Below are 16,781 nucleotides of genomic sequence, written 5' to 3' on the forward strand. Positions count from 1 at the left end.
ACTCAACAATGAAGGTCAGTGTGACTTCATTGTCATATCTCACATACACCTTTAGGGAATTTTCCTAAAATTTAGCACAAGCGTGTGCTTGGTCCAACAATGAACTCTTTTGAATAGGTCGTCAAATTTCAAAAATCAAGGTCACTATGACCTCACAAAGTATGTTTTTGGCTATTACTCAATTACTAATCATGGTGATGTGATGACATTTTATATCTAAAAGGTCAAGTACAACTTAAGCATGACATCATTATTTTTAGCAAAAACACATTTCCAGCCATTACTCAGCATCATAAAAATAACTTGGATGTCCACCTTGGAACTGTGCTGATTCGATAGATCTTCTGTGCTGCTGAGTTGAAGATGTGTATCAAGCATCCATGTTTTCACAGATATAGAATTTAAACTTCAAACGCAACTTGGCTTGTGCACAGAGGCATATAGCTCGAGGTGGCAACTCTAGTTGTTTATTAGAAGGGCCAATGCACAATATATGTATTGTACCAGATATAGCTGAAAGATAATTTCCATCTGGAGTCCCTGAGCAGATGCACAATATGTTTATTAAAACAACCTGCAACACAGATCATCAATCCAAATTGAATGTTTGTGGGAATATTAATGAATAATACTGTAGGAGAAAAATGTAGAGGGTCATCTCACTAACACTGAGAAATGCTCTCTTTAGTATAAACACTTAGGGATTTTTGTGTATTTAATTGACATAAAAGCATCTTTATATAAATAATCGAAACATGTTTGCAATCAGAAAAAAAATCAGGTGTTGTTTTATGGATCTGTTTGAATAATTAAAGGTTAGGATGAATAAATAGAAAGAATCACGTTTTAGTAAACAGAATAAATCTCAGTAATAATCCTAAAGATAATTTTAAAAATGTAAGCTTTAACAAATAAAGCCAATACAACGTTGTTGCTGCTTTTTTACTTTTGTTTATATGTTAAACAGAAGAGTAGGTGCACTAAGTCTCCATCTTTTTTGCTTTTGCTCTAATGTCCTTTGACATTGATTCATTCTTTTGCACTTTGGGGCACTTTTTTTCCTCTTAATTTATTGAAATAAACTCACTGACTTAGACAAAGATCAAGAAGACAAAGGAAAGGTTAAATTGATTGTCATTCGTCATTCTCCACCATGACTTAGCAGTTCTTGCCTTTTGGAAGGCGCTTCAGATGTCCGCAGTCTAAAACAAACTCATCCTCATTCATTTCTTGAGCCAATGCTCAGCTAAAGAGACTGGCGTGAGGCCAGGGACAGTCTAAGCAATCTTTTTAATGTATCTCACACTGCATGTCCTTCACACTGTGCCATGATACAATTCACTTTAGCTCCACTGCTTTGTACTGTACAATGTAGGACGTCATCTTATTACTGGAAGTGATACTCCGTTTATGTGATATAACTCTAACCAACTGCCTAAACCTAATCTTAAACAACTGCTAAAAAGAAAAGATTTCATAATTTAGAGATTTTTGAAAAAGAAAAGAAGTTCTGTAGGCACTCAGCAGACACTGTAATTTAGTATTGTATTGAAAAACAAATCAAACATGATATCAGTTTTGACAGCTGACCACCTGTTTTTATTTTGTCACCCATATTATGTTAAAGGATATTTTTGCCCCCAAAAAACATATTTATTATTACAAATTGGTATAAAAGAGGTATAATGGTGGTACTGAGATATATGGCGTATACTCTTCTCTGGGCAGGAGGTTTTACCCTATACCTACCAAAAAAATATGATATAAGCGACATATGTTTGTAATGCAGCTGGACAAAAACTTTTGCAGTTTTATGATACACTGCTGTTTGGCCAGACGGTACCTGGCATGGCAGTATGATACGCCATTTGGTTGCGTCAGTTGATAACATGGCAAGATGCAGCCATATGATAAGCCACTGGATGGCGTTACATTGAAACACTGCCAGTAGGTGGTGCTATTATGACAAGTGATTATTTTCATATAAATGTGTTGAGGAAGGCACCCTTTTTAAACCTATGAACTTTCAGACAGATTGGACGATGTACACCAAGTTACAATAATTTCCTGTTTTATGGCAAATATATTTATCTGTATATTTATCTGAAATGGGTTAAGACTGGACTCACCAAATTTGAAGTCAATTGGATTCATCTTGTAGGATAAGTTCGCTAAAGTACAAGGGGGAAAAAATCACCAAAAATGAGAGCAAAATTCGAAATGGCTAATTTCCTGTTTGGTTTTTGGGGGAAGGTCCAAAAGGCTTTTTTGTACGTCTGGACATGATTGAAACGTCTACTAGATTTCAAGCATACTAGATTTCAGGTGAAACGCAGTGAGAGGGCTGCCTCGTTGAAATATTGTAGGGGGGGCTCCTGAGGCATGTTTGCACACTGAAAGAAAATTAGAATGTAGACCTTGAGATCATACAGACAGACTTTCAAGTGGATTGGATTAATTGTGTAGGACAAGTTTGTAAAAGTATTAAAAAAAACATCATTTCCTATGGCCACTAGGTGGCGTTTTTATGACTTGTGAATATTGTCATACATGTTAAGGGCAGGACTCCCATCAAACCTATACAGTTTCACACAGATTGGACAATGTACACCAAAGTTACACCAATTTTCTGTTTTATGGCGAAACGTGAAAATTGTGCGCCACCACACGGCAAAACGCAAAAGACCTTTGATAACTTTTCATTTCCAAAGGGTTAAGAGTGGACACACCAAATTTGAAGTCGATCGGATAAATCCAGGAAGAGTTTACAAAAGTACGTGGCCCTAAAATCGCCAAAAAAGAGCACAAAAATCAAAATGGCTGACATCCTGTTGGTTTTGGAGGGTGGGTCCAAGAGGCTTTTTGTGTGTCTGTGCATGATACATAAGTCTACCGAATTTCGTAATTGTAGGTGAAACTGGCCATTGGAGCTCCACATTAGGGGGCGCTGTGGAGCCATTTTGCCACGCCCGTTGGAAACCACCAAAATATGAAATTTTTGCCAGGCCGGACCTCGTACCAACTTTCATAAGTTTTTGGGCCTGTTGAAACCTCCAAAAATGCGATTGAAATATAATAATTCCTTGCATTCCAAAAGGGTCCTCATACCACTTTCGGTGCTAGGGCCCTAATAAAAATATATATATTTTTCCAACTTCTTTTTTGCAATGTCCCGTACTTCTCGTGCCAAGGTGTTCGTTGTTATTTTGCCCCATAATTAGTACAAGTAAGCAAACCAATTTCCTCAGGGTTCAAAGGTTTAAATACTTGTAAAAGGGATCTGAAAGCAACACAGGAAAAGTGATGTCAATGCAGGTTTCAAAGGGTTAAACGGGTGATTCAGCCTTTCCACTGCTGATCCAGTCTTAGGAACACTATGTTGTGATCGGTGATGTTGCTTTAACAGGCACGGTTAACATTCAGAAAGTCAAAGTCATGTATTACTCAAGGATTCATGCTCAGTGATTACTCTTCCCTCAAACTGGTTTTACTAATGACCGCTCCATTCACCATCCCACACCCCACGATGCATGTCATGGCAAGAGTGGCATCTCTGTCTGTCTGTCATAATGTGAGGAGCACACACTGCATCAGAGTCTTTCTGCTGCAAATACACTGCAGCGCCTCAGGAAGCAGAGATTTATTCCACCCACATGTTACATGGAGACAAGTATGTTGACACAGAAATGTCTCCTAATGAATGCACGGATTGAGCTAATTAATGGCCCCATCAGCATAACTGATGAGGCCTAATATATCATTGTGATTATGGCGAAACATTACGCTGCTCAAGTGTCTTTTTTTTCATCAGGTTGTGACAGCGCTTGTTTATCTGCTTTGTTACACAGTGATGGAAAATATGAATAGCTCCTCATAGCACAGGGACATACACTAATTTCTGATATGGATGTTCATCTGCCCTCTTTGTAGTAATATTTTCATTCAGTTAATCATGGAATGAGTGGTTTGAGTCAGAACTGTTTTACTAACTATGTTGCCTATGAATGATATAATGATGAAAAAACTGCCTCAGTCATTTAATTGAGAGGTCTATTATTTTGGGTTAAGGATGTAAGAATGTATATTTCATTGTGCTTCTAGACCAGCTTTTTATTGAGCTTCTTTTGTCAAGAAAGATGAGCCACTCATTAAAAATAAAGTCAATGTTTTTTCTGGAGGTAATGTTAATGTTATTTGGGAATTATTCTACAAAAAAAATGTCTATAGTATTAAAAAATATATGAAGCTAGATTTGAGGCTTTCATGGCTACATTTTTTGTATCTAAAGCAATCACAAAGTAGCTAATTTAAGAAAATAATAGCTAAGACTGAAGCCTTTCGTTTTGCTACTGGTTACAGTTTTCTAGCATTAATTATTCCAGAGAAATATGCATGAGAGGGAAAACTGTGCCAGCCAACCAGGGATACTGTAGATATACTCTTAGACATTGTTCTCAGATGTAAATTAGTGAAAAGATTTTTTTTTCATACTGTTACTGGAGACCATTTATTATATCGTCTTCTTATTTAATTCAGTACAACATTCAGTTAAAAGTCACACCTTTTGCATTCATGAAATATTCACAGTAGAGTCATTTCAGTTGTGTAACAGCATCAATTACTGTCGCTTTCTCTCTTGGTTTCCGCTTTTCTAAATAAATATCTGCCAGAAAATTACCCTAAAATACTGTGGAGAATCTGGCCAAACTTTGCATGGCAACATTTAACACAGCGTATATTCCTCATTTATTTTGATTGCACTGCAGGAAACATTGTGTCTGAGGTTACTCTTGCATAAAATAGAGTTAAATTCTTTCTGGCTGCTGCCACAATCATTTAGAACCAATTCCTCCTCACATTTAACTCTGCTTTTTATCTTCACATAATCTCTGTGGTTAAGTTAATTTAAAAAAGAAACAGAAAATAAACAAAAACACATGCCACCCCATCACATTTCATTCTCCAGTGCCATACCACTTCATGACTTTACATCCAAGAGCTCGGAAACACTGTCTGATGTGCTTTGACAGGTCATTCAGATGGAAACAGACTGTGAGGCTTCTGACATTTTTATGACATCAAGCACCAAAGTTTGGGCTTGAGTTGCAAGCAGTAACCTCGTTGTGTTGTCAGTCAGTGGATCTCAGTCCTGAATCTTCATGACCCAGAGTCCAAGAAGAAGCCTAACCTACTTAGAGGTTATTTTCATTGACAGCCTGGCTATAAAACACTCCGATTAGATGATAAGAATGAAACCTGCAGGACTGTCAGACATTACGGTTTGGACTGAGCAGTCATCAGTGTGTCTATGTGTGAATCGGTGTATATGAAACATAGTGGAAAAACACTTTAATTGGACGGAAGACTAGAAAGCTCCTTACAAGTCCATATCAATTTATTATTTACTGGACCAGCACTTAAGACTGACATGTGAAGTATGTAACTAGGTGCATGTCTAAAAGCTTTAGAACAGAGATAATCAATTTGTTTTGCACGGGGGCCACTTTTGTAAAATAACACTAAGCCAATACATGTTTTTAGGATTTTAGCACACCTTTAGGAACTTTGAGCATTTCTAGGTGTTGACAATGTTTCAGGGAAGCCAGGACTTTTGTTGAAATTTAGGATATTTCTAGGATTTTAGGACAATTCTCAAATTTTAGGATATGATTTTGGACATTTCTGGGAGTTTACATTTCAAGTATATCTGGACATTTCTAGAATGTCAAAGTTTCTAGAATATCTGGACCTTGCTAGGATTTAGGGCATTTCTAGGACTTAAGGCACTTTCTAGGATTTTAGGATATTTCTAGGAATGTTGCATGTTTCTAGGATTTTAGGAAGCTCCTTGTTTTTAGGATATTCCTTGGCTTTTTGGATGATTCTAAGGAATTAGAGCATTTCTAGCATTATAGCAATTTCTAGAATTTTAGGACATTTCTGAGATTTTAGGACTTTTCTAGAATTTTAGGACAATTAGACTTTAGGGCAACTGTGATTTAGGAAATTTCTGAGAGTTTAGGACATTTCCAGAATTTCACAAAGATTCTAGAATTCCATGAGCTTTCTAGGATCTTTGGATGTTTCTCGATTTTAGGAAGTCTCAAATTTTAGGACGCTTCTAGGATTTTAGGACAATTCTCAGATTTTAAGATGCTTCTAGGATTTTAGGACATAAGTGGCGTGGCTAGGTCCTCTGTCAGGAGTTGCTGAGGATCTTCAACTTACAGCCTGCGGGCCCAGTCAGACCCCCAAAAAGGGTGCTGGGTGGCCCCCCCAACCATTTTTTAATTCACGATAAAAATAAAGGTGATTCATACTTGGAGTTGTTTTTGTACTTAGTATACGTGAGGTGCCAGAGTGCATAAAACAGCATTCACACAGACCTTGTTTATTTTAAAAAAGTGCCAGTAGAGGCAGAAAAACCCCTAACAAAGAAGGAGAGAAAAACTGTGCTTTAGTTTTATCTCATGAAATCCTTGAAAACAATTGCCGTCACATTCTTTAGATTTTATCAGCCAAGCCTTCTGTGATCCAAGTCCTCATCCCATTAAGATATTAAACAGGAAACATTTCTTTTATGTTAGTGTTTAAAGGCACACTTTGATGAATACCTTTAGTTCATGCGGATTCCAGTCATTAGACGGTAACGTTAATCTCTGCAGCGAGTGAATGTTGAGAGAGATGAGGGTTGTTCTCCTGGAAGCAAAGCTGCTGATGACATAGCATTAAACATTAACTCGATTGATCCGCAGTGTAAACAAAGTCTAGTGGCGACATCTAATTGTGGAGCAACAAGTGTCATGTATTTTTAATGATCCACACATTACTGTCAGAAAGCACATGGGGAGTAGAGCCCAGACGCTGTTTGCTCACGGTTACAGTTTCACCTCCCAATCTCACATCTCCCCATCCCTTCCTCCTTTCATGCTTTTGAGAGGATTGACATTTTTTTTTTTTTTTTGGATTAAATTTTGTTTGCCATCTGTGCAGAAGCGATAAGGGGAGAATATATGGTATGTAAAATATTTATCCCTTCGTTTTACTTCTCGCTGCTCTCTGGGGGGATTTAGTTGGTGAGGCATATAGTTTTTATTACAATAACAAGCCACATCAAAACAGATTTTCTACAATAAAGTTCTAAAAATATATATTCAAGAAGATCTTTCCAATTAGCTGCTGAACATTTTGACACCGGGGGGGGGGATTTAAGCATATAGTGCTGAATAAACATGCATGCAAAGACGTGAACGAGAATTGTTGTACATGTAGAAACATTGCTAATGTCGTTTAAACTGCAACACAAGAGGCACTGGAGCTGCTTTTGCTCCCTCTCCTTCCATTTCTCCTCATTTAATGACTATCAAAAGACCAGCAACTCATATCTTAGCACTTGCTCTATACTCTTTCATCATGCTCAAAGAGGCAGCATCCTCATAAACTGGAAGGCAGCGTAAACACCATGCCAGGGTACCGTCAACTGTGTCACTGACTGTCCTCAATTAAATGCAAACTACTGAAGGCTGTCTTTCTATGGGAGGTACTGACCACAGCCTCAACCCTGAAGAGCAACAAGAAAAGAAAAACTGCCAAAACAAAAACAAAAACATTTCTTTAAAAAGTGCTTAAAATATATAAATATAATTCTGTAGCATGATTTTAAATGTGTTATTATGATAACTACATAGTTTTTCTTGAGCATTTGTCTTTTTCCCTGATATATTTTACCTTAGCTGTTAAAAATATTTAAAAAAAACACATCAAACATCCTTGTTCAAACTGTCACACAACTTTTGCAGTTTAATCCCGAATCTCATGTATCCAGTTACGTGCTCAGTGCCTCCAAAAGACATGTATTTTCAAAAGAACATAGTGTTTAAAACACTTTTGCGTTAACAATGCATGTGCTCTGTCCGTTACAGACATTCTATATAATTAAATATCAGAAATGATAGATTCCAGTGTATCAAAAGGTATCATGAGTTATCATTGGGGCTATCAGGATTAACTGCAGAGTGATTAAGGTCCGTATATAATGCATTTGTTTTTTTGATGCTTTTTTTGTTTTGTTTTGTTTTTCATTCTGTTAATTGTTGGTAATCTTGGCCGACATTCCTATCTTTAAGAGGCTGCACTGGGCTGACCTTTGAAGCTAGAGTGATGATACTGGCATCATATGAAACTACAAGTAGAAGACCTAAGAAATTCAGTGATACTAACCATGTCATGCTATCATCTAGGAGGGTAGGATAAATTGTGCTTTAGTTAGGTTAAATTTTGCCAAAGAAGAACAGTATGGACATTTCACAATGAAAATGGGCTTGGTGGGTACCCATCAGCCTCCCTTTTTCAGACATGCCCACTTTATGCTAGTTCCATAAAAGTTGGGGCAAAAACCATGCAGTTTTATGCATGCAGTATAAATGTGTTATTTCCACCTATTGTATTTGAATATTTCAACATATTTGGCTCCACAACAGTCTTGAAATGGCTCCCACTTACGAGCTGAGCACACAGGTATAGCTACTGACTGATGGCAGGGAGCAGCCGCGTCACTAATTGTTTTTTTGTTTTTTTCCTTTAATTTTTTTTGCTTTAACTTTTATTTAATCAGGAATAGTCCCTTTTAGATTCAGTTCTCTTTTTCAAGGGAGCCAAGGCAACAGCATGAAAAAAATCACATTTAAGAGCAACAGACTAAAACCACAAGAGCAAATAGCTGAAGACCAGCAATGTACAGCCTCTCAGTGCAATACAAAAGAACAATGTATTCACTTCAGTAGGATTTTTGTTTGGGTTTTTTTGTCTTGCCATCTTCAGAATTTTCAAAAAGGAAAAAACTGAATTGCATTTGATTTCTGCATTTTGCTGAATTCTGTCTACCTTTTTACTTAAAATATCGAAAGCTCGAGTTCTTTTCTTTCCTCTTTTAGCAGTGGCTTGCAGAATTGACATGTTTATCCATCAATAGTCGGACTGTTTTCCTTTCTGTGTTGATGAGATCATATCTCTTAACGTTAAAAGCCTAACATGGAAACTGAGGCTGGCAGCAGATATGCCACTCACCAGAGAGGTTGTGCATTGGACCTCCTCCAAGAAAAGCTCTAGCTTTCAGTTTTTCCACTCGGCTGAGCATCTATGTACAGGAAAGCATGTGTCCTTGTAAGTCTGCAGGTCACCTCAAAGAGCGACTGAAAGGCAGGATGTTGCTGCCATCTCTGGTTTGAAGTTTCAAGTCTGTTTAGGCAAACATGTAAGCACACAGTGTTAGTGATAGACCAGGTCCTGCAGCCCACCTGTAGATCACTGCAGAAGATCATGGTCAGGATCATCATCAGTGTTGTTTTGCTGCTTTCAAATGTATTTCACAAGCATTTTAATCCTTTGGAACCTGAAAAAATAGATTTGATTTCTTTTGAAAACGGGAAAAAGGCAATGAGCAACAAGGCCAGAAATGTCTGGTAAATTGCAAAAAAAAAAAAAAAGGAAAGTGTTCAAGGAGGTAAGAAAATTACTTGAAAAGTAGGTGTACGATCATATATTCTTAGTTTGCCTGACTTGACGTAAGTATTCTGTGCCTATGAAAACTGTAAACATATATATATATATATATATATATATATATATATATATATATATATATATATAAAATTTCATTTTTTTTTTATTTTATTTTATTTTCAGCACTTTCTTAAGGTCATATTTTTGCTTAATTTTTATTTTTCAATTTTTTAAATTGATTTATTCTTGCTTTTTTTCAGGTTATTTCATTGTAACTTTATTTCCTTTATTTTCTTGCTAATGTTCAGGCCATTTCTTGTTCTTGTTGTAACTTATAGCCTTCTTCTGATGTTTTTGAGAGACATCAAGCCAATTTGTTCAGGTTTCAAAGGGTTAAACCACTGGGGGTCAGCAGAATGAGCATGCCAAGGGATGTTAAATCACTCTTTCAAATCACTTCTCTTCACATATTGTGATTTCATCAGGCGCTCCACAGGTCTGTTCATTGGAAAGGAATGTTACCGGGCCAGCGTAGTTCAAATCCTGCTGTTATCCGAGTTATTTATAAAGGTTAACATTTAACAGTGCGAAATACGTTTGCAGCTCTGGGAAATTAATTTACTGTAGCCATTAGAAATGAAAACCCTACTTTGAATCCACTTTGTCATAGTAAATTGATCCCTTGCCATCTCACACACTGTAATCCATTATTTTTGAAAGCCTTTCCTCCTGTGTATTGATCACACACACACATGCAAACACACACACACGCAGTTTCAGTCTCCTTTCCCCACCATAGCACCACCGATGCCCCAAGGATGCCATTGACCCTCCTGCTGCCGCTGATGTGGAAGTGACTGATGCTGTAACAAAAGCTGTGACAGCGTAAATGGAGCTGAGAGTTTTTCAGCTGCAACGTGTTGGGCTCATGTTACATTTTCACCATTTTAAACGGTTAATGTTCAGATGCCCTGCTCGTCTGTAGGTCAGAGAAATTAGAAGAAAGTTAAATAAGCCTAGATGGTGAACAGGCATTTCACACAAGAGATTTTCTTCCTCCTTTGGCACACTTTCACATAGAGAGAGACTTTTTCCTCTTGTAGCCCTGACAGCATTTTCTCAGCGGGATCCAAAGATTTGCCGTGAAAAAAATAGAAAAACAGCAGATGTGTTTCTCGGTGGAAACAGTCAAAGATCAGTGACCCAGCTCCTGTATCAAAGCAGCATTTTGTGACTGGTGAAAGCAATCTGTTGTGATTGCAGTGGAGCACGGCGGTGCCGTTTTCGCCTCATTGTCTCAATCACGTCTGAATGTCACAAACCAAGTGTGTGGGCAGATTAACAAAAGAAACCTGATGACTGCTTCCAGAGCTTCATTTGCATATGTACAATGTGTCTTGTTACCAAGCTTATTGAAACAGTGTCAGTATTCCAGGCAAGCTGTTAACTTGATCGCTAATAATACCAATTTTATTTATATTTCCATTTTGATGTTTTAAAAGCGATTATGCATTTAACATTTCTCCTTGTTATAAGGAAATTGAGAACTGCAATTATGTTGTAATTATTGTATAATGACCCAAAATATTATTTTGCAAAGTTCACACAATTCTAATAAAGATGAGTCTGTAGCGGCGTTGAAGACAAATGGTGGTGTGCCTGATAGTCCCCCCATTGAAAATTTATTTTTAAAAGATAAGAAAATTTTAAAGGATCTTTGGGTGTTTCTAGGATTTTAGGAAAGTTCTCAAATTTTAGGGTGTTTCTGGGATTTTATGACATTTCTAGGATTTAAGATATTTCTAGGATTTTAGAACATTTCTAGAATTTCAGGACATTTCTAGGATTTCAGGACATTTTTGGGATTTTTGGCTGTTTCTAGGGTTTTAGGACTTTTCTAGGATTTCATGATATTTCTAGGATTGTATGATGTTTTCAGGAATTTAGGATGTTTGTAGACTGTATATAAAGATGGACAACATGTGTCCACTGACTCAGATTGTACAAAGGAAAAGTCAAAATATCCAGGATGCGGAGGCTGCTATCTTGCACTCATGAAGCTGCTAACACGATCTCTGTCAGTGTATGTGTGAGACTGTCACAGGCACAACAGCAGTACTGTGATAAATTGAGAGAGAGAAAGAAAGATTGAGTGGCTCAATATGCTGTGCTTATCTGTACAATGAAATGAGTCAATTTTTGCAGTAAAGTTGCGGTGATTGGACAAAGTTGCAAAGGCTGTGCAGAATTCACAGGGACTGGCAGATTTTGTGTCAATTGCTGTGTTCACAACATCTTAACATCCTGGAAGGACTGCAAAGTAAGCCTGTAAAATACAGCTGAGTCCTGCCTTATTCACCGCACTGTCTTACGTTACAGTTACAGCTGTTAGAAGTATCAATGAGCCTTTTCTTCACTAGTAAAAGCTGTGTGCAATAGAGACATTTTCATATAAACCAAACACCAGCTGGCTTCACTGATTAGTTCCTCCTCTCTGGTTAAAGGTTTGCTAATCAGTGGGATGATTGTCCACCCCGGCCTCCCAGGAAAAAATCATTCACAAATTCGCAATGAATAATAAAGAGTCCTTATGTACAGAAGTGTGTGACAGACGTTGCACTTGAATTTTTTCCTTGATTGTATACATTGCATGGAGCAGCAATGAATATACTGAATACACATTTTATATATTTGTCATTACTGTGTTCACTTAATCTTTGGTAGAAGCCCTTTTCTCAATGCTGTTTTTGTCTCTTCACAGGTGCGCACAGGGGGACGTTGTTACACACACAGCATGGCTAAACCGGTCGAGTATACTATATGCCGGAGAAGACAAATGGTCGGTGGACCCCAGAGTGAGTCTGGTGACCCTTAATCAAGAGGAGTTTACCATCAAGATTGAAAACGTGGACATGACAGATGAGGGCCAGTATGTGTGCGCAGTTCAGACGAGCAGACGACCGAGAACCACCTCAGTGCACATCCTCGTCCAAGGTAAAATACATATACTACTACTATACTAGTACTGCTGCAGCAACTCATACTACTATACCAGTAAATAATAATAGCATTTATAAGAATATGTAGTGCTAAGATAATCAACTTGCTTTGCTTGAGGGCCACTTTTGCAAGATGACAGGGGGTCAGGGGCCAGTCGCAGCAGCCCCGTCATATTTCCTTTCTAAGGACACTTCCAGGATTGTAGCATGTTTTTTAGATTTTTTTAGACATATCTAGGAATTTTGGATGTTACTCAGATTTTAGGATATTTCTGGATTTTTAGGACATTTCTAGGATTGAAGGACATTTTAAGGATTTTAGGATGTTTTGGGGATTTTCAGATGTTTCTAGGGGTTCACGACATTTCTAGGATTTTAGGAGATTACTTGAATTGTAGGACATTTTTAAGATGTCAGAATGTTTGTAGAATTTTAGAACATTTCTTGAATTTCAGGACATTTCTAGGATTTTTGGACGTTTCGAGGATATAAGGATATAAGGGATTTTAGGGATTTCTAGGATTTTCAGATGTTTATGGGATTTTCAGATGTTTCTGGGATCCTGGGACATTACAAGCTTAGCTAGGACCTCTGTTGGCAGTTGTGGGGGATCCTCTACTGATAAGCAAGCTGTATTTTGATGCTGTTTTATGCATTTTGGCCCCTGATGTATACTAAAATTGCAATAACATTTCCCAGTGTTGTTCATTTCATATTTGTGAATTAGAAAATGGTTGAGGGGCCAACTGGCCCCCTATCGGGGGCCAGATTTGCCCCACTGGCCATAAATTGAGTATCACTGATCTAGTGTAACTGTCTGATGTTTGTGTTATTCCTGAGCATCAGCACATGAGGGCATAAGTGAACAAACCAAAGTGTGCTCTCTTTCTTGAATCTCATTTCCTCATTCATTGCTCCACTGGAGCAATTAGGGGCTAAATGCCTTGCTCAAGGAGAGGGAGGGGAGTGTGTTCTCACTTACGACTTTAGATGAGGTTAATGGGGAATACCAGATGTTACGTTTCTTTGGCTAAAATGATGTGTGGTGTGGAGCTGTAATGATGCTCTCATAAAGATGCCAGGCACAGTGAGGTACACTGCGCAGTGTACACATAGCATAATGGGGTGGTGTAATGCTCTCAATTGGATATGCAGATGATGTGTGTAGCATAAAGTGCTGCTCATAAGGTGCATTCAACTCTGTAAGAATGAGAGAGATTATATTGGCTAAGTTTGGATTTCTTCTGCTCTCAGTTTTCTCTGAAACATGATGCCAAACAACAAAAATGCATCAATAAAGACACCATTAACAGTTTTTATATTTTAAAACCACATTTCTTTTAACTGAACTTTTTATTGAACTTGTGAAAGCAGTGAGGATAATAACACTTATTATTTTTGTTTAAAGAAGTAATCTTCAAAGTGCATTTTATTTTATAATTTTTTGCCTTCTTAAAATCACACTCATAGACAGTTGCACCCTTGTGTGAACTGTCAGCGTCCTGACATGCTGTGTGATGATTGTTTTTATTCCTGTGACAACCACAAGCACCTCTGATCTTCAAGAAACACCTTTAATTGAAACAACAGAAAAGAAACTGTTAGTTGAGCTAAGATTTTTTTTCCCCATGATCATACCCAGAGTGTGCATCTACAGTACTCATTATCTTTTCAAGAAACTGAAAACAAGCTATTATATTTACCTTGTTACAACCAAAATCAAAAAGCCTGCTCTCGAAAATACAACTGCTGACAGGAATACATGTTTATCACATCATGTAACAATGCCTGATTCTGCACAAATTTCAAAGAGTGAAAAAGGTGCCACTACCATGACAACAACTAGGAAGACTCACCAAGTTGTTACCATACAAAAATGCAAATAAAATGAGAATCTGTTTTTTTTTTTCAAAAACGTTTCAAAAACGTTGCATGTGCATATCTTGTATGAGTGCCACCCTTTTACCTACTTTTCTTATGTGCAGATATATATATATATATATATATATATATATATATATATATATATATATATATATATATATATATATATATATATATATATATATATATATAAAGCCAACAACGCTTTAGTCTTTCACTGTTTTGAGATCTCCCCTTGACACAATGATGATGATCAGGTGTTTGTCTTGGTGGGAAACTGGGAACACAGGTAGTTCTCGTGTCAGTGACATGTCACGGTCTCCCATAAACTCTGTCACCATTGTGCAGTAAAAAATATACACAGACATGGCATGTTCAGTTTGAAGATTGCCAAAAACCACCATTGACCTTGATTCGACCCACACTTACAGAAGCCCCGAGGGGCAAGAAAAAAAATTTTTTGGTGGGGGCCAAAAAAAAAAAATCAGGAGGAAAATAAGGGTAATTTTTCCAAGAGTTTCTTTTCGTAACACTCACTTTGACTACAAGAGGCTGAAGCGCACCACCAGGACTTTTCATTTCTCTCTGCACACTAAACACAACATGCATGAACGCTGTTTATTGAATACTGCAATTATAATGCAGTGCTTATTTAATCAGGCCTTCAATTAACTGTTGAACCACTTAGATCAATCTAATTCATCACAAAGGCCTGTCAGCTCATTTTTGATTGTAATTTCACAGGGAGGTCCACATTTGACTTGTATGTCCAACAGTTTCATCCCAGAGGTGTAAACTGACTGAGGGGATGTTAAAAATTCCGAGGGGGCAATTTGGTTTTTTTTTTAAATTAATTAATTTACCCATGCAATGACAACATGAGGGTACTGTTTCGAAATTCAAGAATACATTTATTAATCAGAGCACACAAATGGATAACAAGCTGAGTGCTAAATATATTTTGAGTCTATGAACACTGTCAAAAGTTTGATGGTAGACTCGGCCCATCCAGTCTAGCATCTATCTTTTGACAGTGTTCCCAGCTGGAGGCTGCTGGTAACTACTACTGTTGATGTTAGACAAGCTGGTAGCTTAGCTTATTAGCAACAGACATGAATTGACGGTATAAGGACAGCGGTGCTGTTGGTTTTATTATTCACGTGATAATCAGATAATGGTATACCTATTACTCTATGCACACACAAATATACAAACAACTTATCAGGGAATCATATCGTAATCACGACCGGAGAAATGAAATTAGCAGAATCAAAAAGTGATGTGCCCACAAAAATATAATAAAAGGTGGTGCCTTGTAACATTGCCCTGTGTATGACTACACAGCTCAACTTTAAGTTAATACTACGTTCAGTACCGTTTAATTGCTGTCACTAGAGCTCCGCGCTGCTCACTGATAACCGGTAGTTTGAATACTGACTGTAGGCTGTATGTACGGTCTCTGATACAGACACGGTAAGACGTCCATATTACAGGCTTTACAGCCAACAGCGTATGGATGTGTTGTAAACTGGTAAAAATGATGAATTATGATTCAAAAATATCCATTACTACGGCCGGCACGAAGCCTGTATTGTGTCAGGGGCTCCAAGAGTCACATGCGCGTGCACGCGGTGGAGTTCCGCGGGTCCGATGCGCGTTCATTTTCTGTCTGGAGAAATACCTCTATATAAGGAAAATAGCGCATTTTACGTCTTTAGGACTTAATGTTTTTAATAATGGCTATTAAAAAATGTGTTCTGAATAGTCAACATGTCTCAAAAAAATGATCCAGTGATTTAAGGAGGTCTCTTTCCCAATGTTAAGCAAATGGGGAAAAGTCTTTCTGGGTCTTATATATCTTTAGTCTTTCTCCAGTGTCATTCCACTTTCAGCCACTATGTAAATTTTGCTTTAGAGCGTGGGGTACTTCCTGGCGGCCTGGTTGAGAGTGCAGAGAGAAATGAAAAGTCCCCTGGTTGTGCGCTTCAGGCTCTTGAGGCTCTTAAAAATTACCCTTACATTTGTAGAACCTGTACAAAAATATTTTTGAGTTCATTTTTGTGCATTTTGCACAACAAATAATAATAATAATTTGATTGTAGTTCCATCTTTGCTGAGCAGGTTTTGTGTGAAAAGAATTAAAAGCCTGTCCGTATAGACGCCTGTCCTAAATATGAGTGAGTAGTGAGTTCAGTGATTTAAGAAAATAATAGCCTGAGCTGTTTCTTGAAGTTTTACAGTATATCTGAACCTCAGACCCTTGCCGCTGCTCGTTTTGGCGTTAGTTGGACCAACAGTCCCGGTCTACTTGCATGAGACAGAGGGGATCTGATGAGTCTCACTAAAGAGAACAGCTGGTACTCAGGGTCCAACACTCAAGTGGGGTTACCCGCTATC

The 16,781-nt window shown here is 37.7% G+C and overlaps 1 protein-coding gene across 2 annotated transcripts in view; it reads left to right on the top strand.

Moving 5' to 3' along the window:
- ntm (neurotrimin) overlaps positions 1-16,781 on the top strand; it is a 554,851-nt gene that overhangs the window by 482,994 nt on the left and 55,076 nt on the right. For both annotated transcript variants that reach the window (XM_042500021.1, XM_042500020.1), the window contains one exon: positions 12,263-12,495. In XM_042500021.1, coding sequence (XP_042355955.1) covers positions 12,263-12,495 — 233 coding nt within the window. The remainder of the gene's footprint in view (positions 1-12,262; positions 12,496-16,781) is intronic.

The sequence above is a fragment of the Plectropomus leopardus genome, chromosome 13 (assembly GCF_008729295.1).
Source record: "Plectropomus leopardus isolate mb chromosome 13, YSFRI_Pleo_2.0, whole genome shotgun sequence".
NCBI classification, from domain to species: Eukaryota; Metazoa; Chordata; class Actinopteri; order Perciformes; family Serranidae; genus Plectropomus; species Plectropomus leopardus.